This window comes from Gorilla gorilla, chromosome 20 (assembly GCF_029281585.2).
Source record: "Gorilla gorilla gorilla isolate KB3781 chromosome 20, NHGRI_mGorGor1-v2.1_pri, whole genome shotgun sequence".
Taxonomy (NCBI): domain Eukaryota; kingdom Metazoa; phylum Chordata; class Mammalia; order Primates; family Hominidae; genus Gorilla; species Gorilla gorilla.
Genome location: NC_073244.2, coordinates 64125549 through 64150873, shown reverse-complemented (window position 1 = coordinate 64150873; position 25325 = coordinate 64125549). Strand labels below are relative to the sequence as shown.

At 44.5% G+C, this 25325-nt stretch overlaps 1 protein-coding gene across 1 annotated transcript; it reads left to right on the top strand.

Moving 5' to 3' along the window:
• The first annotated feature begins 7845 nt into the window (after nt 1-7845).
• ZNF836 (zinc finger protein 836) lies at nt 7846-25304 on the top strand. Its single transcript, XM_019016380.4, has 5 exons — nt 7846-8197; nt 9753-9886; nt 11319-11413; nt 18584-18710; nt 21639-25304. Exons 3-5 carry the CDS (start codon nt 11399-11401, stop codon nt 24305-24307), a joined length of 2811 nt encoding a protein of 936 aa, XP_018871925.1. The 5' UTR covers nt 7846-8197; nt 9753-9886; nt 11319-11398; the 3' UTR covers nt 24308-25304.
• Nucleotides 25305-25325: the final 21 nt, after the last annotated feature.

Genomic DNA, 25325 nt, shown 5'->3' with positions numbered 1-25325 from the left:
ACACAATTATGTTAAAGGGAAGACTCACATTCTCCAAATCAAAATGAGTTTAAGTGTACAAATTGGAGAATAGATTTGGGAGAAAATTGACCTATATAGATGGAGAACATAAAATGTTGAGGGAGAGAGGAACCAGGACAGAGAAGAGCAGGACAGCAGGGTAAGGGGCTGCATAGGTAGAAGGGAAGAGCTTCAAGCCCCCAATGCAAGAGCAGCCCAAAAGGGACTGGAAGAAAAATAATTACAGTAAGGTTATGAAACTGTTTCCCATGGAGCTGGATGGCATCTCTTTCCTTGTGTGTCAGCCATGCAGTGTCTTTAACAAAGGCCAGGGTTGGGCATGGTGGCTCACACCTGTAATCCCAACTGTTTGAGAGTCCAAGGCAGGAGGATCACTTGTGGCCAGAAGTTTGAGGCCAACCTGGACAACATAGTAAGACCCCATCTCTCTCTAAAAAAAAAAAGGCCAAATATGGTGGCTCATGCCTATAATCCCAACACTTGGAGAGGCCAAGGCAGGAGGATCACTTGACCCTGGGGTTTGAGAACAGCCTGGGCAACATGGTGAGACCTCGTCTCCACAAAAAAATCCAAAAATTAACCAGGCATGGTGGTGTGTGCCTGTGTTCCCAGCTACTCAGGAGGCTGAGACAGGAGTGTCACTTGAGCCCAGGAGGTTGAGCTATGATCACGCCATTGTAATCCAGCCTGGGTGACAGAGCGAGACCCTGTCTCCAAAAACAAAACAAAACAAAAAACAAAAAAACTAGCTGGGTGTCAAGGGCGTCCGTGTGAAGAGACCACCAACAGGCTTTGTGTGAGCAATAAAGCTTTTTGCTGGGCGTAGTGGCTCACGCCTGTAATCCCAGCACTTTGGGAGGCCAAAGCGGGTGGATCACAAGGTCAGAAGATCGAGACCATCCTGGCTAACATGGTGAAACCCCGTCTCTACTAAAAATACAAAAAATTAGCCGGACGTGATGGCGGGTGCCTGTAGTCCCAGCTACTCGGGAGGCTGAAGCAGGAGAATGGCTTGAACCCGGGAGGCGGAGGTTGCAGTGAGCCGAGATCACGCCACTGCTCTCTAGCCTGGGCGACAGAGCAAGACTCCATCTCGGAAAAAAAAAAAAATCAGTAAAGATGTTTAATCACATGGGTACAGGTGGGCTGAGTCCGAAAAGAGAGTCAGAGAAGGGAGATGGGGTGGGGCAGTCTTATAGGATTTGGGTAGGTAGTGGAAAATTACAGTCAAAGGGGGTTGTTCTCTTGTGGGCAGGGGCGGGGGTCACAAGACGCTCAGTCGGGGAGCTTCTGAGCCAGGAGAAGGAGTTTCGCAAGGTAATGTCATCAGTTAAGGCAGGAGCTAGCCATTTTTACTTCTTTTGTGATTCTTCAGTGCTTCAGGCCATCTGGATATATACATGCAGGCTTGGGCTCAGAGGCCTGACACTGGGCCTGGTGGCATACCTCTGTAATCCTACCTACTCAGAAGGCTAAGGTAGGAGGATCCCTTGAGCCCAGGAGTTTGAGGCTATAGTGAGCTATGATCCACCCCTGCACCACAGCCTGGGTGACAGAGTGAGACTCTGTCTCAAAATAAAAATGAATAAAAAAAGGCCAAATGGCTAAGTGAGGCTTTTCTGTGAATGTGGTTTTTTGGGGGCTACTAGAAAGAAAGGCTGTGTTAATTTAAAGCAAAGACAAGTTTTACAAGAAAGCTTGAATAGAGGACATAGTAGATTCTGAGAGTATAAATCCCTGGGAATTAGCAAACATTTGTGGGAAAACGATGGACTTTCAGGATGATAGATTAATGAGGTTAAAGTCCAGCTCTCTAAGAGTGATGCTAGACTCATATGAGATCTCAGTTACATGTGGAATAAATACAGTTTTACCAAGGGATATGTTTTTTATATTTATTCATTTATTTATTTAAGACAGAGTCTCGCTCTGTTGCCCAAGTGGAGTGCAGTGGGGCAATCTCAGCTCACTGCAACCTCTGTCTCCCAGGTTCAAGTGATTCTCCTGCCTCAGCCTCCTGAGTAGCTGGGACTACAGGTGTGCACCACCACACCCAGCTAATTTTTGTATTTTTAGTAGAGATGGGGTTTCACCATGTTGCCCAGGATGGTCTCGAACTCCTGACCTCAAGTGATCTGCCCATCTTCGGCCTCCCAAAGTACTGGGATTACAGGTGTGAGCCACCGTGCCCGGCCCAAAGGGTATGTTTGATATGATGAGGGATGGAAATGGAATAGATGGAGGCTTAGAGAAGAGTGAAGGGACCACAGGCAAGTGGCTCACGCCTATAATCCCAGCAGTTTAGGAGACAGAGGCGGAAGGATCCCTTGAACCCAGGTGTTTGAGACCAGCCTAGGCAACATAGTGGAACCTCATCTCCATAGGAAAAAAAAAAAAAAAATTAACTAGGTGTGTGTAGCCGGCACGGACGTAGGGGGACTGAAAAAAGGAGGGTGAACAAGGGAATAAAAGACAAAGACAAGAGAGTATATTTGGAAGAAGGGGTCAGGGGGCACTTGCCTCTAGTGGACAAGGACCCTGAGCTTTACACAGTCCTCCTACACAGCCCTCCGTATTTATTAGGCAAAAGAGATAGCGAGAGCGGTGGGGGGGTTGTCGGTCAGCAGTATGATTGACAGCAGGCTTGCAAGACTGCATTCTTCGAACAATAGGTGCTAGATTTCTCAATAGATAACTTCAAGGAGCCCGGTGCCAGGGAGTGAGGCCCTCAGCAAACCTTTTGGTGGCAGGGCAGTGTGAGTTTGCCCGCATCCTGCATTCATGATAAACAGTTTGCTGTTTGATAATATAGTCTCCAGCGGAACGCTGAGTTGGTCATGATCCCTTTGGCCTTTTCGGCTCCCAGCAGGTGTGGCGGCGCATGCCTGTAGTCCCAACTCCTGGGAGGCTGAAGTGGGAGGATCGCCTGAGGCCGGGATGTCAATGCTGTGGTGATCATACCACTGCACTCCAGCCTGGGTGACAGAGCAAGACCCTGTCTAAAAAAGAAAGGAAAGAGAAAAAGCTAAAAGATATAATATTTTTTAGAGTTTAAAAAAAGAACAGTGGGCTGGGCATGGTGGTTCACACCTATAAATCCCAGCACTTTTGGAGGCTGAGGTGGGTAGATAGCTTGAGCCCTGGAGTTTGAAACCAGCCTGGGAAACATAGTAAGACCCTGTCACTATAAAAAATCAAAAATTAGCTGGGCGTGGTGTTGTGCACCTGTAGTCCCAGAGTCCCAGCTACTTGGCAGGCTGAGGTGGGAGGATCACTTGAGCCTGGAGGTGTTGAGGCTGCAGTGAGCCGTGATCGTGCCACAGCATTCTAGCCTGGACGTGCCACAGCATTCTAGCCTGGGCAACAGCGTAAACCCCTGTCTCAAAAGAAAAAGGAAAAAGAACAGCGAAGGGATTGGGTTGGTTTCAGACGTTTGCTGGGGTTGGCTAGACTGGATGGTGGGAGGAGGGTCAGGGCTCACCTTCTCCTTTTTATCTCTTCTCCCCACTAAAGAACCTTTGTGCTGTTCCGTCACTCTGTGATGCAGGCCTAGAACTCCGGTCTGAGATGCACGCTCTCAGTGTCCAGTAGCTCCAGGCAGCAGTGCCAACGAGTGCCCTTCAAATAATAGCCATTTCTTTGTTGGAGGACACTCGGTGCCTATGGCTGAACTCCAACTGGACTCCACGTGGCATAGATTCCACTTTCTACCTCCTGTGTGGGCTGGACCTCCTCTTATTTTTCTGCCATCTAGAGGGGAATCCATTTTTATCATTATTTGAGTAAATCAGAGACCCAAGTCAAGTAAGAGATCACTAGATCCCATCACCAGCATAAACTGATATTTGCCTATTTGTTTTCTTTGCTAAATCAATAACATCAGTGCAAAGAGACACCTAAGATCTGTCTCCTCAGAGAATATCATCCTTCTAGAGATACAGGTTGGGTGGGGCTCAGAGTGATACACAGAGGTTTTTTCGTTTTTTTTTTTTTTTCTGATACAGAGTCTCACTCTGTCACTCAAGCTGGAGTGCAGTGGCACAATCTTGGCTCACTGCCACCTCTGCCTCCTGGGTTCAGGAGAATCTCCTGCCTCAGCCTCCCGAGTAGCTGGGATTGCAGGTATGCACCACCACGCCTGGCTAATTTTTGTATTTTTTTATTTAGTAGAGACGGAGTTTCACCATGTTGGCCAGGCTGGTCTTGAACTCCTGACCTCAAGGGATCTGCCTGCCTCGGCCTCCCAAACTGCTGGGATTACAGGCATGAGCCATCGAGCTCGGCCTAAACGGAGCTTTTATCCAAAAATTCCAATCTATGTATGTGTGGGAGACAGATCTAGGAAAAATTCGAGAGTCTTTCAGTGGCCCTGGAGGAAATTATTAAGGGGCTGCAAGATCGCTGCAAGAGAGCCGAGTCCGACAGTATTTGTTCATAAGATACCTTCCCACGTCAGCTGTCTCTAGGCGAAACTTGTGTAATGGTGTTGATCTGAAAAGTAATGCAGAGCCTCTAAAAGCCTCTGATCATATGCAAAAGATGAAGTTCTGGTCTCAGGGAGAAGAATCCATCCATAGAATGTCACACTCCTGTGGGTCACAGCAAAGGACCACTGACTGAAAAGTCAATTGCGGATCACATACAGATCAGCCTTCTTTGAGTTTCTCAAGGAAGGAAAAATAGCATTTATTTATTTATTTATTTATTTATTTATTTATTTATTTATTGAGACGAAGTATTGCTCTGTCGCCCAGGCTGGAGTGCAATGGTGCCATCTCAGCTCACTGCAACCTCCCTGTCCTGGGTTCAAGAGATTCTCCTGCCTCAGTCTGAGTAGATGGGATTACAGGCGCCCACCACCCTGCCGGGCTGATTTTTGTATTTTTGGTAGACACAGGGTTTCACCATGTTGGCCAGTCTGGTCTTGAACTCCTGACCTCAGGTGATCTACCCACCTCAGCCTCCCAGAGTGCTGGGATTACAGGCGTGAGCCACCATGCCCAGCTCTTTTTTAAGATTTATATTTCTTTCTTACTTAATTACCTACTCATCTGAAGGAAATTTTTTTTTTTTTTTTAAGACGGAGTATCACTCTGTCCCCAGGCTGGTGTGCAGTGGCGCGATCTCGGCTCACTGCAACCTCCACCTCCCAGGTTCAAGCGATTCCCCTGCCTCAGCCTCCCGAGTAGCTGGGTCTACAGGTGCGTGCCACCACGCCTGGCTAATTTTTTGTATTTTTAGTAGAGACGGGGTGTCACCATGTTAGCCAGGATGGTCTCGATCTCCTGACCTCGTGATCAGCCCCCGTCAGCCTCCCAAAGTGCTGGGATTACAGGTGTGAGCCACAGCCCCCAGCCTTGGAAAAATATACATTTTTAAAATTGTATTTACTTTACAGTTTGGGCGGCCAAGGCAGGAGGCTCACTTGAGCCCAGGAGTTCAAGACCAGCATGGACAACAACGTGAAACCCTATCTCTACAAAAAATTTGAAAATTAGTCAGGTGTGGTGGCACATGCCTGTAGTGCCAGTGTATTAGTTTGTTCTCACATTGCTATAAAGAAATACCTGAGACTGGGTAATTTATAAAGAAAAGAGGTTTAATTGGCTCATGGCTCTGCAGGCTGTACAGGAAGCATGATGCTGGCATCTGCTTGGCTTCTGGAGAGGCCTCAGGAAACTTACAATTATGGCAGAAGGTGAAGGGGAGGCAAGTACTTCACATGCCCAGACAGGAGGAAGACAGAGAATGGGGAGGTGCCACGCAGTGTTTTTTTTTTTGTTTTTTTTTGTTTTTTTTGAGCCTAGGCTGGAGGGCAGTGGCATGATCTTGGCTCACTGCAACCTCCGCCTCTCGGGTTCAAGCGATTCTCCTGCCTCAGCCTCCCAAGTAGCTGAGATTACAGGTGCGTGACACCACACCCGGCTAATTTTTCTTTTTCTTTTTTTTTTAAGAGACAGAGTCTCACCCTGTCACCCAGGCTGGAGTGCAGTGGCGCGATCTCGGCTCACTGCAAGCTCTGCCTCCCAGGTTCAAGCGATTCCCCTGCCTCAGCCTCCCGAGTAGCTGGCACTAAAGGCATGCGCCACCACGCCTGGCTAATTTTTGTATTTTCAGTAGCGATGGGGTTTCACCAGGCTGGTCTCAAACTTCTGAGCTCAAGTGATCCATCCACCTTGACCTCCCAAAGTGCTGGGATTACAGGCGTGAAGCACTGCTTCGAGCCAAATTTCCTCTTATCAAAACATCAGTCAGATTGCATCAGAGCCCATTCTAACAAGCTTAGTTTAACTTAATAGCCTCTAAATGCCCTATTTCAAAATACAGTCATATTCTGAGGTACTGGGTGTTAGAACTTAAAGACAATGATTTATTTAATTTAATTAATTTATTTATTTTTTGAGACAGAGTCTCGCTTTGTCGCCCAGGCTGGAGTGCAGTGGCTGGATCTCGGCTCACTGCAAGCTCCGCCTCCTGGGTTCACGCCATTCTCCTGCCTCTGCCTCCGGAGCAGCTGGGACCACACGCACCCGCCACCACACCCGGCCAATTTTTTGCATTTTTAGTAGAGACAGGGTTTCACCGTGTTAACCAGGATGGTCTCGATCTCATGACCTTGTGATCCGCCCGCCGCGGCCTCCCAAAGTGCTGGGATTACAGGCATGAGCCACCGCGCTTGGCCAACAATGATTTTTTAGGGACGTGATTCAGCTCATAACATTCTGTACTCTGGACTCCCAAAATTCATGTCCTTCTCACATGCAAGATCACCCGCATCCTAACATCTCAAAAGTCTTCTTCTTCTTATTTTTTGAGACAGAGTCTCACTCTGTTGCCCTGGCAGCAGTTCAGTGGTGCAAAGACAACCCATTGCAGCCTTGACCCCCTGGGCTCAAGAGATCCTCCCACCTCAGCCTCCCAAATAGCTGTGACTATAGGCGTGAGCCACCATGCCTGGCTAATTTTTGTATTTTTTGTAGAGACAAGAGTCTTACTATGTTGCCCCAGGTTGGTCTTGAATTCTTGAGCTCAAGCAATCCTTCCACCTTGGCCTCCCAAAGAGCTGGGATTACAGGCCAGAGCCACTGCTTCTGGCCCATTTCAAAAGTCTTAATCAATTTCAGTATCAAACCCTAAGGCCCAAATATTACCCAAATATTATCTGAATCACATATGGGTGAGACTCAAAGTGTGGTTCATCCTGAGGCAAAATTTCTGTCCAGCTGTGAAACTGTGAAGCCAAAGAAGTTATTTGCTTCCAAAATACAATGGTGGGACAGGCATAGGATAGACCGTCAGCCCTGGAAACCACCCTTCTACTCTGTTACTGTAATTTTGATGTTTGTAGATTGCACATGTAAGTAAGCACACGCAGGATTTGTCTTTCTGTGTCTAGCACATTTCGCTTAGCATAATGTCTTCTGGGTTCCTGGATCCAGCCACGGCTGCACATCAAATCTTCACGGAGATCCTAGTTCCCTGACTACTGAGTAACTTCAGCCTTAACTGGCTTCAGCCTCACTGGCAAGACCCGATGGAGTCCACCAGGCTCGCAAAAATCGATTTTGACTTAAATCAGTTCAACTTGACAAGAAGAAAACATCTTAGTTTCCAACAGAAGTGGACCACAACTTTAAGCTTTGACCTTAAAGTCTAAAACATTAACTTAAAATAGGCAGGAAGCAACGCTGCTTCACAGGACAAGAAATAGTCACAAGTACTCTTAAATCGGGAGAACAAAGACTTGCTGGGTGGAAGGCAGAGGGAATAACAGGCCCCGCCCACCAAACAGGTCCCGCCCACACCGCCCGTCCCGCTTAGCCCACCTGGCCCCGCCCACTACCGCATCAGCCTTGCCCCACCCTTTCAGGGTTCCCAAATCTGGCCCGTCTTTCGGCCCCTTGCCTTGGGGGTCGCACCCCGCCCAGACCCCTCTCCTGCCCCAGGCCTCTCAGTCTTTTTTCTCAGGGCGTGCAGCTTCCTGCACACCCGGAAGCAGATCGCGCGGGGAAACGATCACAGCGCTGCGCGTCAGTTTCCGTCTACCTGGACTAAACATTTGCTTCGCCCCGTCTGCCTGAATCGAACGTGCACTTGGCAGTCTTCCCTTGTCCATACCCGTTTCCTGGGGATCGCTACGGACCTTAAAATACCAGCAACAGCCCCTTCGCCCCAAGTAAGTCTGATAATTGCTTCCCTTTCGGTTTAAAAATCTCTCTGAGGCTGTTCCTTGCTCCCTGCCTTTCTGCCTTAGGACCATGTAGACAACCCCACTCAGGTCGTGTTCCTGCTTAAAACCCTTACTGACCTCTGCTTCGGCCCTGCGCCAAGTCGAGTCCTCACTCGGGAGGTGGATTCCCGCCCGTTGCGACCCCAGAGCTTCTCCGTCGTCAGCCCCTGGAGAGGAGCGCCCGCCGTCCGGCTCCTGAAGGAGTCGCTTCTCCTCCCAGGTCCTGGGATTCTGCAGACCCTCCCTGTCCTGAGACACCGTACCCCCTGCCACCTTGTGTCCTCCTCACGCCGGGTCCTTTCGCTCCCCAGGCTTCCCCTTCACAGCCACTGCTTTTCCTGATTCCCCCCTTGGGGGAGGTCACCTGAGTCTTGTGACACCCAGTGTTCTTCCTTCCCAAATTTTACTCCACTGGAAAATATGCTTTTCCGGGAGGTGGGCATCCTATTCCTCCCCTTTCTTACTGGATGTGTGGGTGAGAGGGATCAGGAGAGGAAAAGAAGGGGAGCGACGGAGCAAAAGGAAAGACCAAATAGAAGAGAATGAGGGAGACCCATAAATACACGGCAAAATGGATGATAATTTAGGGATTTGCAAAGAGACAGCAAGAGTGAAAGAGAACGAATGGAGAAAGAAGCAGGGGGAGGAAAGCACATAGAGACATTTAGAAAAAAAGGGGGACCTTCAGAGAGATGAAAGGCAGCGAAATAGAATGGGGCGGCAAAGGAGGAGGCACTGCAGACAGACAGTGGGGAGAAGGTGAAAGAGTTGGAGCCGCAGCCGACAGAGCTACGTGGTGCTGGGACTGAAAGAGAGGGAGAGAGGGCAGTGGGTGACAAGCAGAGTAGAGGGAGAACCACAGCAGGGAGGAAGCCTAGGAAATTGGGGGTGCTAGAGAGTGGGAACAAAGGAGGTGTAACAGCTAAGAGGGAATTTTAACAAGGAGAGCAGAGAGGGAGCTCAGATGGGGAAAAAGAGGCAGAAATACGTGGAGATTGGGGACAATCAGAAAGATTGGGGAGAAAGAGCTACGAGAAGTGAAGTAAGTTGCAGAGCATTGGGCAGAACAGACATAAAGAGGAGAAAAACAGAAAAGGGGAGGAAAGGTGCAGAATGAGAGAGGGACACACACAGTAGTGAAGAAAGTGGGAGAGGACCCCATCCAGATGAGCGATGAGTTGATTGGATATGGATGGTGGTTGTAATATTCTAATTTGTGACTTCATACTCTAATTTAAAATTCATTTCTTTAAACTGTACTCATGAGGATGAAAAGTACCACTCTTTTCTGTAAGGCTTGTGCATTTTGTATTTATTTGTATCAAAAGATATTTGGAATTTCTGTTTAGCCAGAGAGCATTTAAATTAAGTCATTCGTGGTAACTCTTTTCTTCCCTGGGATGGGGTAGAGGATAGAGTAACTGAGAAATGGGGCGATAAATGACTGTCACTGTCACTACAAGGTATGACTTTTTTTTTTTTTTTTTCTTTTTTGAGACAGGGTCTTGCTCTGTCAGACTAGAGTACAGTGCCATGATCTCCGCTCACTGCAGCCTCAACCTCCTGGGCTCAAGCAGTCTTTCTGCCTCAGAGTGCTGGGATTACAGACAGGAGCCACCACGCCAGGCCTACAAGGTATATCTTTGTATGAGTATTCAGAGTCTTATTTTTTTTTGGTAATGGATTTGCTTTTTTCTTTTTTTGGGACGGAGTTTCGCTCATGTTGCCCAGGCTGGAGTGCAATGGTGCCATCTCGGCTCACTGCAATCTCCGCCTCCCAGGTTCAAGTGATTCTCTTGCCTCAGCCTCACGAGTACCTGGGATTACAGGCATGTGCCACCACGCCTGGCTAATTTTGTATTTTTAGTAGAGACAGAGTTTCTCCATGTTGATCAGGCTGGTCTTGAACTCCCAACCTCAGGTGATCTGCCGGCCTCGGCCTCCTAAAGTACTGGGATTACAGGTGTGAGCCACCGCACCTGGCCTACTTTTTTCTTTGTAGTTCCACTTAATTCATCGTTATTTTGGAAGCTTGAGATAAGTGTTAGTTTATTCAATATCTGCCTTTCTATAAATAATTACTAACTTCTGAAATAAGATTTGGTGGCATCCTATAATCAGCTGACGTCATTCATTTCTAAATGTTAAGTATTGTCATTTTTTTAAACTTTCACGCTATAATTCATTAAATTTTTCAAAAACTTTCCAAACTGTTAAAGTGTCCAATACAGTATAGACACCACGGTGAACGTTAGATTCCCCTGAACTTCTTCATTTTATAACTGAAAGTTTATACGCTTTGGCCAATATTTTTCCATTCTCCCCACCACCAGCCCCTGGCGACAACTGTTCTACCCTGTTCCTATGAATTGGACACTTTAAAATTCTGCTTGTGAGGTCATACAGTAATTGTCTTTTAGTGTCTGTCTTATTTCACCTAGCGTAATGTCTTCCAGGTTCATCCATGTTGTTGCAAATAGCAGGATTTTCTTCTTTTTGATGGCTGAATAAATCCATTATACATATGTACGCATACTATATATATCTATATAAATACACGTACACATAAAGATATGTATACAGACACATCATACATTTTCTTTTTTATTTTTATTGATTGATTGATTGATTTGAGATGGAGTCTTGCTGTGTCACCCAGGCTGGAGCACAGTGGCATGATCTCGGCTCACTGCAACCTCTGCCTCCCAGGTTCAAGCAATTCTCCTGCCTCAGCTTCCTGAGTAGCTGGGACTACAGGTGCATGCCACCACACCCGGCTAATTTTTGTATTTTTAGTAGAGACAGGGTTTCACTGTGTTGGCCAGGATGCTCTCAAACTCCTGACTTCAGTTGATCTGCCCGCCTCTGCCTCCTAAAGTGCTGGGATTACAGGCATGAGCCACCATGCCAAGACACTTGGTCTTTGTTTAGGAATTTATTATCCTTGCATCCCCCTGGTGCAGTGGGCTGTCTCTCCACATGCTGAGGTCTTCCCTGTGGGCATGGTTGTAGCGCAGAAAGGAATGTGTTGTTTCCAAGCATTAAACAACAGATTTTTCACTTTCAGATTTGACTTGTAAAGAATTAATTATATTGACTGAGAGAGAAGCCCAGAAGAGGAAGAAGAGGAAAGAAAAGGAGTCAGGGATGGCTCTTACACAGGTAAAATGATGTTCTTAGTGGATCATTCTGTCTCCTTCCTTTTTGAAATGCGACACATTGGAGTTGCGAATCTCCTCTGAGTCTGAAGCATCCTGCCTGACACGTTTGCTGCCATTCACCCATGCCTTCCCTCAGTTTCTCTCATCTCATTTAGGTTCTATCTCACTGCAACCCAGTGACATTAACTTGGGAAGAGGCTCCACTGGGCGTGGTCCTGGGAGAGACTCACACGCAGACACGGATGGAGACGGGGTATGGGCCCCACAATGTCAGAGCTGTTGACAGCAGAGATTGTTTAGAGGCAAAATCAGGATGCAGTCAGCTCTCTGTAGACCAGAAGTAGAGAAGCTGCACACAGAAGTCACATATTAATGTGCATGATACCTCATAAATTCTGGAAAAGAGGCCTATGAGGGGAGATCTTTTCTGCCTAATTTTATACTACATTTGAAGGTGTATGAATTAGTCACTGTTTCTAACTTCAAAATCTTAATGACTGGGAATGGAATGGACAATTAGATACACACATCAGTGATAGAGGGTGTTTATTTTATCATTGATTTTTTTTTTTTTTGTGAGACGGAGTTTCGTTCTTGTTGCCCAGGCTGGAGGGCAATGGTGCGATCTCCGCTCACTGCAACCTCCACCTCCCTGGTTCAAGTGATTCTCATGCCTCAGCCTCCTGAGTAGCTGGGATTACAGGCATGCACCACCACGCCCGGCTAATTTTTGTAGTTTTAGTAGAGACCGGGTTTCACCATGTTGGTCAGGCTGGTCTCGAACTCCCGACCTCAGGTGATCCTCCCGCCTCGGCCTCCCAAAATGCAGGGATTACAGGTGTGACCCACCGTGCCCGGCCCATCATTGATTTTAAAATATAAAATCAACCTGAATGTCAGATTCTTTTAGCCATCGTCACTATATCCGTCCCACAGAGACTGCGGTGTTCATGCTGGGACTCTTAGCAGTTGTTTTATGTAAAAAGGTTATAATCTTGCTCAGATGTAGGAGCAGAACTCCTTTGTTATTAGAGAAGATGGAGCCAAATTCTCTCATTCCACCAGTTATTACTGAACATCATATTTGTTTTATTTTAAACATCACATAATATATTTGTTTGCAGTAAAAGTCCAAGCAGAGATGCAGTTGAGGTGTTAAGAAGGTGGTACAACATGAAGATGATAGGAAAATAATATTTTATTATATATGAAATTCATGCTATGTTAGATTTTAGCGGTTCCTGTCAAAAAAAAAAGGGTACCTCTGAGATGATGGATATGTTACTTTGTTAAACCATAGTGACTTTTTTTACTATCTATACTGTAATATCATGTTGTATACCTTATATATACCATAAAATTTATAAGCAAACATAAAACATGGGGCATCAAGGAAACATTTCAGTTTTATGCTAAAAAAAAATTTATAATCTTAAAAAAGGACATTGGCCAGGCGCAGTGGCTCATGCCTGCAATCCCAGCACTTTTGAAGGCCGAGGCAGGCGGATCACCAGGTCAGGAGTTAGAGACCAGCCTGGCCAACATAGTGAAACCCCACCTCTACTAAAAATACAAAAATTAGCCTGGCGTGGTGGCGCATGCCTGTAGTTCCAGCTACTCGGGAGGCTGAGGTAGGATAATCCCTTGAACCCAGGAGGCAGAGGTTGCAGTGAGCTGAGATTGCACCATTGCACTCCAGCCTGGGTGACAGAGCTAGACTCTGTCTCCAAAAATAAAAATAAAAATAAGAAAAGGACATTAAGGCATATATATTCTGAAAATTTAACTACAGAATATGAAATGGCTGCTAGAATGCAGTAAAAAAAAATTGAGCAAAGAATGAAGATTATTTTATTTTGATTTCTACGAATTAATGAAATGGAAAATGGAAATGCAAAGAGTTATCATTTTTCCCAGATCTTCAGCATCTAAAAGAAACATAGTAGTAGGTTTTGTTTAAATGAGTGAGAAATCTCGTGTGATGTTGGTGGGAGAGGGCTGCTTTGCAGCTCAGGGTAGTGGAGAATCTTGCCAGATCTAGCAAAGCAGGAAATGCACCATCCTAGAGGAAGCGATCACTCTTTCAAGTGCCCAACCTGGGAGAACCCAGGTTCCTTTCCCTATCACATCATCCACCATCCCTCATGTTTCTGTGGGGAGCTACTGTTGCAAGTTCTGTGGCAAGAGTCAGTGAGAGGTGTCGAGTTGCATTTACACGTCATTATGAGATTTCAGAAAACAATTCTTCAGTGAATGTTCTGCTGTGAAGTTTTGTTTTGCAAGTTTTTGAAGTGTACATATTTTTATGTTAATAAACACTAATAGTTTGTTTTGCATCCTCTTTGGAGCAGTGCCTAAATGAAGACGTATGGGTCTTTTACTGTTTTTTGCTGTTAGAAAGAATGTCACCGTGGCTGCCTGTGTGCATGCTATCTTCACCACAGATGTCTGAAGTTTCCTTCAGGTTGGGCAGTTTAAAGAGTGAGTGCCTCTTTTAGGATGGCATACCACAAAAGCAAAAATAAATAAATGTTTTCCTTTATCTTTTTCTGGAAGGCCTGGCTCACAGTGTGATTATAAAATACTATGTTTCTTTTAGATCTAAGGTTTTCTTGCTTACATTTTCTTTGCGTGAATCTTTTTTTTTGCTGATGAAATCTGGCTCTGTTGCCCAGGCTGGAGTGCAGTGGCATGATCTTGGCCAACTGCAACCTCTGCCTCCCAGGTTTAAGGGATCCTCCTGCCACAGCTTCCTGAGCAGCTGGGACTATTGGCACTCACCACCATACCCAGCTAATTTTTTTGTATTTTTCGGAGAGAGGGGGTTTCACCATGTTGACCAAGCTGGTCTCAAACTCCTGAACTCAAGTCATCCGCTTGCCTTAGCCTCCAGAAGTGCTGGGATTACAGGCATGAGCCATTGAACCCAGCCTTTGATTATATTATGCCTTTCAGTAAAGCTTGTTTGTTTACTTACAGTTAAGTAATGTTATATATATTCACATTATTTATTGGACTTCCAGAATACATATGTTCTTGGTGCTTGATTGTTTGCCATGAGCCCCGCATGCTCTCTTCATTTTTCTCTGTTTTTTATAGTTTTTGTTTCTCTCCCTGTCAAAATCCCCTTTGAGTTCACTGATTCCTTCTTCTGTCTGATTAAGTCAGCTGTTGAACTCATCTAGTGACTATTTCAACTCAGTTATTTTATTTTTAGCTCTAGTCTTTCTTTCTTTTTCTTTCTCTTTCTTTCCTTCCTTCCTTCCTTCGTTCCTTTCTCTCTCTCTCTCTCTCCCTCCCTCCTTTCTCTTTCTTTCTCTTTTTTTTTTGAGACAGAGTTTCACTCTTGTTGCCCGGGCTGGAGTGCGATGGTGCGATCTCAGCTCACTGCAACCTCTGCCTCCTGGGTTCAAGCAATTCTCCTACCTTAACCTCCTGAGTAGCTGGGATTACAAGCACGCACCACCAAGCCTGGCTAATTTTTTGTATTTTTAGTAGAAACGGGATTTCACCATGTTAGCCATGCTGGTCTCAAACTCCTGACCTCAGGTGATTTGCCCTCCTCGGCTCCCCAAAGTGCTGGGATTACAGGTTGTGAGCCACTGCACCCGGCCATTACTCTCTTTCTTTCTCACTTTTTCTTTCCTTCTCTCTTTTTCTTCCCTCCCTCCCTCCCTCCCTCCCTCCCTCCCTTCCTTTCTTCCTTCCTTCCTTCCTTCCTTCTTTTTCTTTTCCGTCTTTTGTGGCAGGGTTTCACTCTATTGCCCAGGCTGGAGTTCAGCAGAACGATCCATCTAAAACAACAACAACAACAACAACAACAACACACACACAATTATAATTTTCTGACTGGGGATTGTGTCCTCTCTGAGCCTTTGCTTGTCATCTCCTAATTGAAGAGGTTTGCTGGTTTCTACTCAGAAGCTCCCCTGTTACCTGTCTGTGCTATTGAAGACTCTGGTGCTACGGTCACCTATGATACTAGATCTTACCTAGTGTCTTTCCGTGTTACTGCACACACTGGTTTATGTCAATCTTTTTTCTCAGTGGCCCCTAACCTTTCATCCTGTTCCTTTCAGTGATTATATTCAGGCAAGACAGAAACCAGTTGATAGGCTTTGGTTGTGTCTCCACCCAAATCTCATCTTGAATTTTCAGTAGAGACGGGGTTTCACCATGTTGGCCAGGATGGTTTTGATCTCTTGACCTTGTGATCCGCCCACCTCGGCCTCCCAAAGTGCTGGGATTACAGGCGTGAGCCACCACACCTGGGCTGTGGAAAGCAGAATTTAAGAGTGATGAACTAAGATGTTTGGCAGAAACACTCTCAAAGCAAATTGTTCAGGTTGCTGCATGGCTTCTCTGACCTGTTTATAGTAAAACAGGAGAAGAGAGAAATGAGTTAAAAACAGTTTGTTTTCAAAGCACAGTGTAAAGATTTGGAAAATTCTCAGCCTGGCCATGTAAAGAATTAAAAGTGTATTTAGGAGAGAAAACCAAGAGGGGTGTAGCCAAGTGGCCTCTGACAAGGAGATTAGTATGGATAGAAGTAAGCCAGGACCTGATTATTGAGACAATCAGAGAAACATCCCAAAGGCATTTTAGAGATCTTTGAGACTGCTGTGCCCATTGTAGGTCCAGAGTGCCAGGGCCTTGAGGGCAGAATAGTTTCAAGGGAGTGGCCCAGGGTGCCCTTTGGACCTGGGAACTCTGATACCTCAGGTCTGTGATCTCTGTATTTCAGAGCAGAGGTCCTTGGCTACCCCACCTATGACTGAAGTGGGACCAGGTGCAGACCAGCCACCACTCCAGAGGGCACACACTGTTGGGAGCCAAAAAGGCCAAAGGGATCGTGATCAACTTAGCATTCCACTGGAGGCTATATGATCAAACAGCAAACTGTTTACCATGAATGCAGGATGTGGGCAAACTCACGACTGCGCCTGCCGCCAGAAGGTTTGCTGAGGGCCGTCACTCCCTGGCGCCGGGCTCCTTGAAGTTATCTACTGGGAAATCTAGAGCTTATTGTTCGAAGGATGCAGTCTTGCAAGCCTGCTGTGATCCAAACGGCCGACTGAGTTACCGACAATCACCCCCACTTCTGGTTATCTCTTTTACCTAATAAATTCAGAGGGCTGAAAAAGCTCAGGGCCCTTGTCCACTAGAGGCAAGATGCCTCCTGACCCCTTCTTCCAAATATACTCTCTTGTCTTTTTCTTTTATTCCCGCGTTCACCCGCTTTGTTCAGTCCACCAGGGATCGAGGTCGGTTACAACACACAAACTAAAACTTGGCAACATCAACACAGTGCTAACTAAAAGTGTGCAGAGGGCATGAGATGTGGACTCATGGCTACTTCCATCTAGATTTCAAAGAATGCCTCAGAGATCCTTGGAGCCTAGGCATAAAAATGCCATAGGAGTGAGGCTGTCCCTGGAAGTCCCCACTAAGGCAATGCTCAGTCTAGCTGTGGAGGCAGGGCCAACTTCAGAGAGTCCCTGTTAGGATAAGGTCCAGTAAAGCCCTGGGAGCAGGGCCACCTTTGAGACCCCAAAACTGTAGAGTCACCGGTATGTGATTCCAGCTCGGGAGAGCTGCAGGCACTGTGAGAACTTCCATGTGGGGTGATCCCAACAAAACCACTGAGGCAGGGATCCCCAGGATGTTGGGACCCAACCTCTACTCCAGGATGTCTAGAAGGTGGGACACGGAGTCAACGATTATTGTCAAGCCTTAGTGTTTAATGTGTATGCCCTGTTGGGTTTCAGCCTTACATGGGAACAGCTACCCCTTCTTTCCTGTTTCTCCCTTTTGGAATTGAAATATTTAACCTGTGTCTGCCCCACCATTGTATTTTGGAAGCACATAACTCGTTTGATTTCATAGGTTCACAACTAGAAAGCAGTTTGCCTTTGGATGAAATGCATGTTTGAGTCTCACCCATATCTGATTTAGATTATAGTTAGATACAACTCTAGACTATAGGCTTTTGAATTGCTTGTAGAAATAAAGCTTTGGGAGCCATTAGGATAGAATGTATTTTGTTTGTGAGAAGTATATCAATTTTGGGGGCCAGGGGTGGAATGTTACAGTCTGAGTTTTTTTTTTTTTTCTCCTCCACAATTCATGTTGAAACTTAATCCCCAGTGCCCAATCTTTAAATGTTATGAGGCGTGGCCTTTAGGAGGAGATTGGATCATGAGAAGTCTGCCTTTATCAGTGGGTATGGTGTTCTCGTCAATGAGATATCAAAAGGTTTATTCTACGGAGTTCACTGCTTTTTGCCCTTTCTGTCCCTTCTGCCATGTGGGGACACAGCATTCGTCCCCTATGCAGCAACAAGACCATCCATCTTGGAAGCAAGGATCATCTCTCACCAGACATCAGTCCTGCTGGCACCTTGATCTTGGATTTCCCAGCCAGCAGAATCATGAGAAATACATTTCTATTGTTCATAAATTACCCAGTCTGTTTTACTTGGTACAGCAGCACAGAGAGACTAAGACATACTGTAACCATAATTTAACCATTTGTTTCTTTTGATTCAAGACTGATTCTCAGACATCTGGATTCAGATGCCTGCTCTGCCATTTTCAGGTTGTTGACCTAGGTGACTTTTTAGCGTTTTCTGTGACATAGTTGTCTCCTAGTAACATGGGAACAAATCTCTCTATCTATCTATTATGTTATTATTTGAATTAGAACATGTAAAGCATTTGGAGTAATGCCCAGCACATGGGGAGTGTTCCAAAACTTCAGTCGTTGCTGTTGCTGTGGTCATCACAGTTTTTAGTTTCTGACCTTTCTTTAAAGCTTTTATGGACATTGTCATCTCCAAGACACCACTCGTATACTAGCTCATCTGGACACTCAGTTGATACATTGAACATAATATCTAACACTTATACAGATAACCACGTGTTCATTTCTTTGTATATTTCTTGCATTGTACACAAAAATGAGAAGCCTACACTGATTTACGGGATATCATAATCTCCTATTGAATTTTAAAACAAACTTAAATTAGGGACACATAACCTTTTCACAGATGCCTTGCATGGATATGTGAAAACACACAATCAAATTGATGTGACAGTTCTCTCCTCTTCTCATTTTATGTATAGATAAGAGCTCTCCCATTGCTCATGTTGAAATGTGTTTTTCATTTCAGGGACCTTTGACATTCAGGGATGTAGCCATAGAATTCTCTCAGGAGGAGTGGAAATCCCTGGACCCTGTGCAGAAAGCTTTGTACTGGGATGTGATGTTGGAGAACTACAGGAACCTGGTCTTCCTGGGTAAGGATAATTTTGCTCTAGAAGTTAAGATCTGCCCTCGTGTATTTTTGTATTTTCTCTGTTGTCTTTCTTGGGAGCCCTTCCATTATTTGACTGAGACTGAAGCCTTGTTGACTCACAAATAAAAAGCTTCATAATGCTGCATCTGGCCTTTCACTTCCCATATCATCACACTATCCCCTTTTTGAATGTCTTCCCTTGTTGTCCTGTGCCCTTAGTAGAATTCCCATATTTAAGTATTAGTCAGTATAATGGTACTTTTTTTTTTTTTTTTAATGGAGACAGAGTCTAGCTTTGTCACCCAGGCTGGAGTGCAGTGGCATGAACCCAGCTCACTGCAACCTCTGCCTTCTGAGTTCAAGCAATTCTCCTACCTCAGCCTCCTGAGTAGCTGGGACTACAGGCTCACACCACCACTCCCGGCTAATTTTTTGTATTTTAGCAGTGACAGGGTTTCACCATGTTGCCCAGGCTGGTCTCAAACTCCTGAGCTCGGCAGTCTGCCCGCCTTGGCCTCCCAAAGTGCTAGGATTACAGGCGTGAGTCACCATGCTACTTCTAAATTAGTATCTCTCTTTTCTTCCAAAGTCAGGATTTTAACTATTCTTTGGGCAATTATATACCCACAGCTCTGCAAGCACAAATGCTGCTGCCCCATGCTTATAACTCTTTGCCCTCCCCTCTTGCCTCTCCTCCTCCCTGCCTCTTCCAAACATATTACTTTGGTCCAGATGGACTACCCAGTTACTTACTAGCATCTTAATTTTACACTCCCATTATTGCAGTACTCCCTCACCTTCCGTGTTACACTCAGTGTGTAAGGGGTGACCCCTACTCATTCACTTGACAACTTTCTGAGAACACTGTCTATGTCAATATATGCAGGGGATGATGGCTCAGATACTGTTATTCATGAAGGGTGACTGAATAATGTTTTGGCAACACACCTTGGCTCTTGAAATATTTCTTTCCACACTCTTGGTATTTGGAGTGACCAGTCATCTGCACTGACTGTTTGGCCAGTTTTATTTAAAAACATGTTTGATCCCGGAAACCCAGGTTCATGTCTTACTTTCTTTGTAATTTGGGTGTAGATACATAAATCCTGTGGGCAGTCTTACTGTCCTTATTTGTAAAATAGTGATAATTTATCTTAAGATTTTTTAAAACAAGTTAGTGCTGTTTGCTAGCTTAGAATATTGCATGTTTTCTAGTAAAGACTCACAAATTTCTTTGTTTAATAAGGTATATCAACATTATTTCATGTTTATAATGAGATGGCATATTAGCTTTAACTTAATGTGGTTAGGTATAGCAGATACCATAGGTAGGGTGGTTTAAACAACAGAAAGTCACTTTTCACAGATCTGGGTGATGAGCAGTCCACATGTCCGAGCCAGTCACCTTGGTTCTTGGTGTGGGCCATTTTCCTGGTGTATCATGACTAACTCTTCCTGTGTCCTCACATGGCAGAAGGATTGCCATGCAAAAAGCAAAAGCTTTTTCACATCTACTCTAATTCCTATTCCGTTCCTGAAATTCTATCTACCATGGTGACCTAATTGCCTCCCAAAGTTCACACCTCCAAGTAATATTACATTGAGGATTAGGACCCCAACATACGAGTTTTGGCAGACATAAGTCAATATAGCTGACTTGCACTGCTTGTTAGTGTTGCAAATGTCTATTTTTTATGGAAATAGATAGTTTTTTCTTTGTTTGTTTGTTTTTCCGAGACAGAGCCTTGCTCTGTCACCCAGACTGGAGTGCTGTGGCGCGATCTCAGCTCACTACAACCTCTGCCTCCTGGGTTCAAGCAATTCTCCTACCTCAGCATCCCAAGTAGCTGGGATTACAGGTGCACACCACCATGCCTGGCTAATTTTTGTATTTTTAGTAGAGACGGGGTTTCATCATGTTGGCCAGGCTGGTCTCGAACTCCTGACCTCTTGATCCACCCACCTCAGCCTCCTAAAGTGCTGGGATTACAGGTGTGAGCCACTGCGCCCGGCCAGAAATAGGTAGTTTTAGAACAGGTTTAATACTTATATAATAAGTATTCAGAAAAATAACTTAGTATTATAACTTCAAAAAATTCTCATTTTCCCAGTACTATTTTTTATTTATAATTCTAGCTTGCCATTTATATAAATCATTAATTAGTTGAACTTGTTGATATTTAGCTGTAATTTGACATTTATTCGTGCACAATAAATATGAAGTAAATATATATGTATATAACTATTTTCTCTTCTGAGAGAGCCATATGTTTGCTGCCAGTTTGTGTATGATTTGGGGGCATGGTGGAAAAATACTTGTTTTAGTGCTAATATATGTTTGCACAACATGAGTCTTTTAGTCATTGAATGTTTGAAACTAGGCTTCCTTAAAATTAATTTGAATTACATGTGATTACTCTTTCTTTACTGAAGAATTCTACTCCTTTTTTATTTGTAAAAATAGAAGATCATTGTGGTAAAGTTTGGTAACTGTCTAGTATAAACGTTACTTTTAGTGTAGTATGTTTTCAATATAAAATATTTACGAATAGTAGTTATTTTAAAAAAACAAATAATACTAGTTATTTTTAAAATCTATGTTCGGCCAGGCGCAGTGGCTCACACCTGTAATCCCAGCACTTTGTGGGGCCGAGGTGGGCGGATCACGAGGTCAGGAGTTCGAGACCAGCCTGGCCAATATGGGGAAACCCTGTCTCTACTAAAAATATAAAAATTAGCCAGGTGTGGTGATGTGTGCCTGTAGTCCCAGCTACTCAGGAGGCTGAGGCAGAAGAATAGCTCAAACCCAGGAGGTGGAGGTCACAGTGAGCTGAGATTGTGCCACTCCACTCCAGCCTGGGCAACAGAGCAAGACTGTCTCAAAAAAAAAAACCAACGAAAAAACTCCCATGTTCATTATATTTTGTAGGTATCCTTCCTAAATGTATGACCAAGGAATTACCACCAATAGGGAACAGTAATACAGGAGAAAAATGCCAAACAGTGACGCTGGAAAGACATGAATGTTATGATGTTGAAAATTTTTACTTAAGGGAAATCCAGAAAAATCTACAGGACCTTGAGTTTCAATGGAAAGATGGTGAAATAAATTATAAAGAAGTGCCAATGACGTATATAAACAATCTTAATGGTAAAAGAGGTCAACATAGTCAAGAGGATGTAGAAAACAAATGTATTGAAAATCAGCTTACATTAAGCTTTCAGTCACGTCTGACTGAACTGCAGAAATTTCAAACTGAAGGGAAAATTTATGAGTGTAACCAATCTGAGAAGACAGTTAATAATAGTTCCCTAGTTTCACCACTTCAAAGAATTCTTCCTAGTGTCCAAACCAACATTTCTAAAAAATATGAGAATGAGTTTTTGCAGCTGTCATTACCCACCCAACTTGAGAAAACACACATTAGGGAAAAACCTTATATATGTAATGAGTGTGGCAAAGCCTTTAGAGTGTCTTCAAGTCTTATTAACCATCAGATGGTACATACTACAGAGAAACCTTACAAATGCAATGAATGTGGCAAAGCCTTTCATCGGGGCTCACTATTAACTATACATCAGATAGTCCATACAAGGGGGAAGCCATATCAATGTGGTGTATGTGGCAAGATCTTCAGACAAAATTCAGATCTTGTAAATCACTGGAGAAGTCACACTGGAGAGAAACCATACAAATGTAATGAATGTGGCAAGTCCTTTAGTCAAAGTTACAACCTTGCAATACATCAGAGAATTCACACTGGAGAGAAACCTTACAAATGTAATGAGTGTGGGAAAACCTTCAAACAAGGCTCATGCCTCACTACACATCAGATAATCCATACAGGAGAGAAACCATATCAATGTGATATATGTGGCAAGGTCTTCAGGCAGAATTCTAATCTTGTAAATCACCAGAGAATCCACACTGGAGAGAAACCATACAAATGCAACATATGTGGAAAGTCCTTTAGTCAAAGTTCCAACCTGGCAACTCATCAGACAGTTCATAGTGGAAACAAACCTTACAAATGTGATGAGTGTGGCAAAACCTTTAAACGGAGCTCCAGCCTCACTACACATCAGATAATCCATACAGGAGAGAAACCATATACATGTGATGTATGTGACAAGGTCTTCAGTCAACGTTCACAACTTGCAAGGCACCAAAGAAGTCATACTGGAGAGAAACCTTACAAATGCAATGAATGTGGCAAGGTCTTCAGTCAGACTTCACATCTTGCGGGGCATCGGAGAATTCATACTGGAGAGAAACCTTACAAATGTGATAAATGTGGTAAAGCCTTTAAACAGGGCTCATTACTCACTCGACATAAGATAATTCATACCAGAGAGAAACGTTACCAATGCGGTGAATGTGGAAAGGTCTTTAGTGAAAATTCATGCCTTGTAAGACATTTAAGAATTCATACTGGGGAGCAACCTTACAAATGTAATGTGTGTGGCAAGGTCTTCAATTACAGTGGAAACCTTTCAATTCATAAGAGAATACATACGGGAGAGAAACCTTTCCAATGTAATGAATGTGGCACAGTCTTCAGGAACTACTCATGCCTAGCACGTCATCTAAGAATTCATACTGGGCAGAAACCTTACAAATGTAATGTGTGTGGCAAGGTCTTCAATGACAGTGGAAACCTTTCAAATCATAAGAGAATTCATACTGGAGAGAAGCCGTTTCAATGTAACGAATGCGGCAAGGTCTTCAGTTACTACTCATGCCTAGCACGTCATCGGAAAATTCATACCGGAGAGAAACCTTACAAATGTAATGATTGTGGCAAAGCCTATACTCAGCGTTCAAGCCTCACTAAACATCTGATAATTCATACTGGAGAGAAACCTTACAATTGTAATGAGTTTGGAGGGGCATTTATCCAAAGTTCAAAACTTGCGAGATATCACAGAAATCCTACTGGGGAGAAACCACACAAATGTAGCCATTGTGGTAGAACTTTTAGTCATATAACAGGCCTGACGTACCATCAGAGAAGGCATACTGGAGAGATGCCATACAAATGTATTGAATGTGGCCAGGTCTTTAATTCCACTTCGAACCTTGCAAGGCATCGGAGAATTCACACTGGAGAGAAACCTTACAAATGTAATGAATGTGGCAAGGTCTTTCGTCATCAATCAACACTAGCACGTCATCGGAGTATTCATACTGGAGAGAAACCTTACGTGTGTAATGAGTGTGGCAAAGCCTTTAGAGTGCGTTCAATTCTGGTTAATCATCAGAAAATGCATACTGGGGACAAGCCTTACAAATGTAATGAATGTGGTAAAGCTTTTATTGAAAGGTCGAAGCTGGTGTACCATCAAAGAAATCACACTGGAGAGAAGCCATACAAATGTATTGAATGTGGCAAGGCCTTTGGGCGGTTTTCTTGCCTCAACAAACACCAAATAATTCATTCTGGAGAAAAACCTTATAAATGTAATGAGTGTGGCAAATCTTTCATTAGTCGCTCAGGCCTCACTAAACATCAGACAAAACATACTGCAGAGAATCTTAAAACAAAATTCAATGTGGAAAAGCCTTTAGATGTTCTCCTAACTTCTGGGTTCAAATAATTCATACTTATTGATATAGCTTGTATATTTGTCACTTCCGTCTGAAATCTCATGTGGAATTTTAATCCCCTTTATTGGAGGTGGGGCCTGGTGGGAGATGATTGGATCACAGGGGTGGATTTCTGAAGAATGGTTTAGCACCACCCGCTTTTTGCTCTTCTTGGGATAGTGAGTTCTGGTGAGATCTTGTTTTTTTGTTTGTTTTGCTTTTTTGAGACGGAGTCTCTCTCTGTCACCAGGCTGGAATGCAGTGGCGTGATCTAGGCTCACTGCAACCTCTGCCTCCCAGGTTCAAGTGATTCTCCTGCCTCAGTCTCCCTGAGTAGCTGGGACTACAGGTGCACACCACCATGCCTGGCTAATTTTTGTATTTTTAGTAGACATGGAGTTTCACCATGTTGGCCAGGATGGTCTCAATTTCTTGACCTAGTGATCTGCCTGCCTCGGCCTCCCAAAGTGCTGGGATTATAGGTGTGAGCCACTGTGCCTGGCTGAGATCTTGTTGGTTAAAAGTGTATGGCATGTTAGGCATGGTGGGTCATGCCTGTAATCCCAGCATTTAGGGAGGTTGAAGCAGGCAGATCACTTGTGGCCAGGTGTTCAAAACCAGGCTGGTCAACGTGGTGAACAATTGTCTCTACTAAAATACAAACATTAGCCAGGCATGGTGATGCATGCCTGTAATCCCAGCTACTCAGGAGGCTGAAGCATGAGGATCACTTGAACCCAGGAGACAGAGGTTGCAGTGAGCAAAGATCGTGCCAGTGCACTACAGCCTGGGTGACAGCGAGACCCTGTCTCCAAAAAAAAAAAAAAAAAGTGTATGGAACTTTCCTCTCTCTTGCTTCTATTCTTGCCATGTGACATGCCCACTCCCCTTTTTCCTTCCACCATGATTTTAACATTCCTGAGGCTTCCTCAGAAGGTGAGCAGATGCCAGCACCATGTTTCCTGTAAAGCCTGCAGAACTGTGAGTCAATTAAACTTCTTTATAAATTACCCAGCCTCGGATAGTTCT

Excerpts from the sequence above, each read along its gene's own strand:
- ZNF836 (XM_019016380.4), top strand. Across the intron at positions 18,711-21,638 it reads CAGGAACCTGGTCTTCCTGG|GTATCCTTCCTAAATGTATG; the intron begins GTAAGGATAATT and ends TATATTTTGTAG.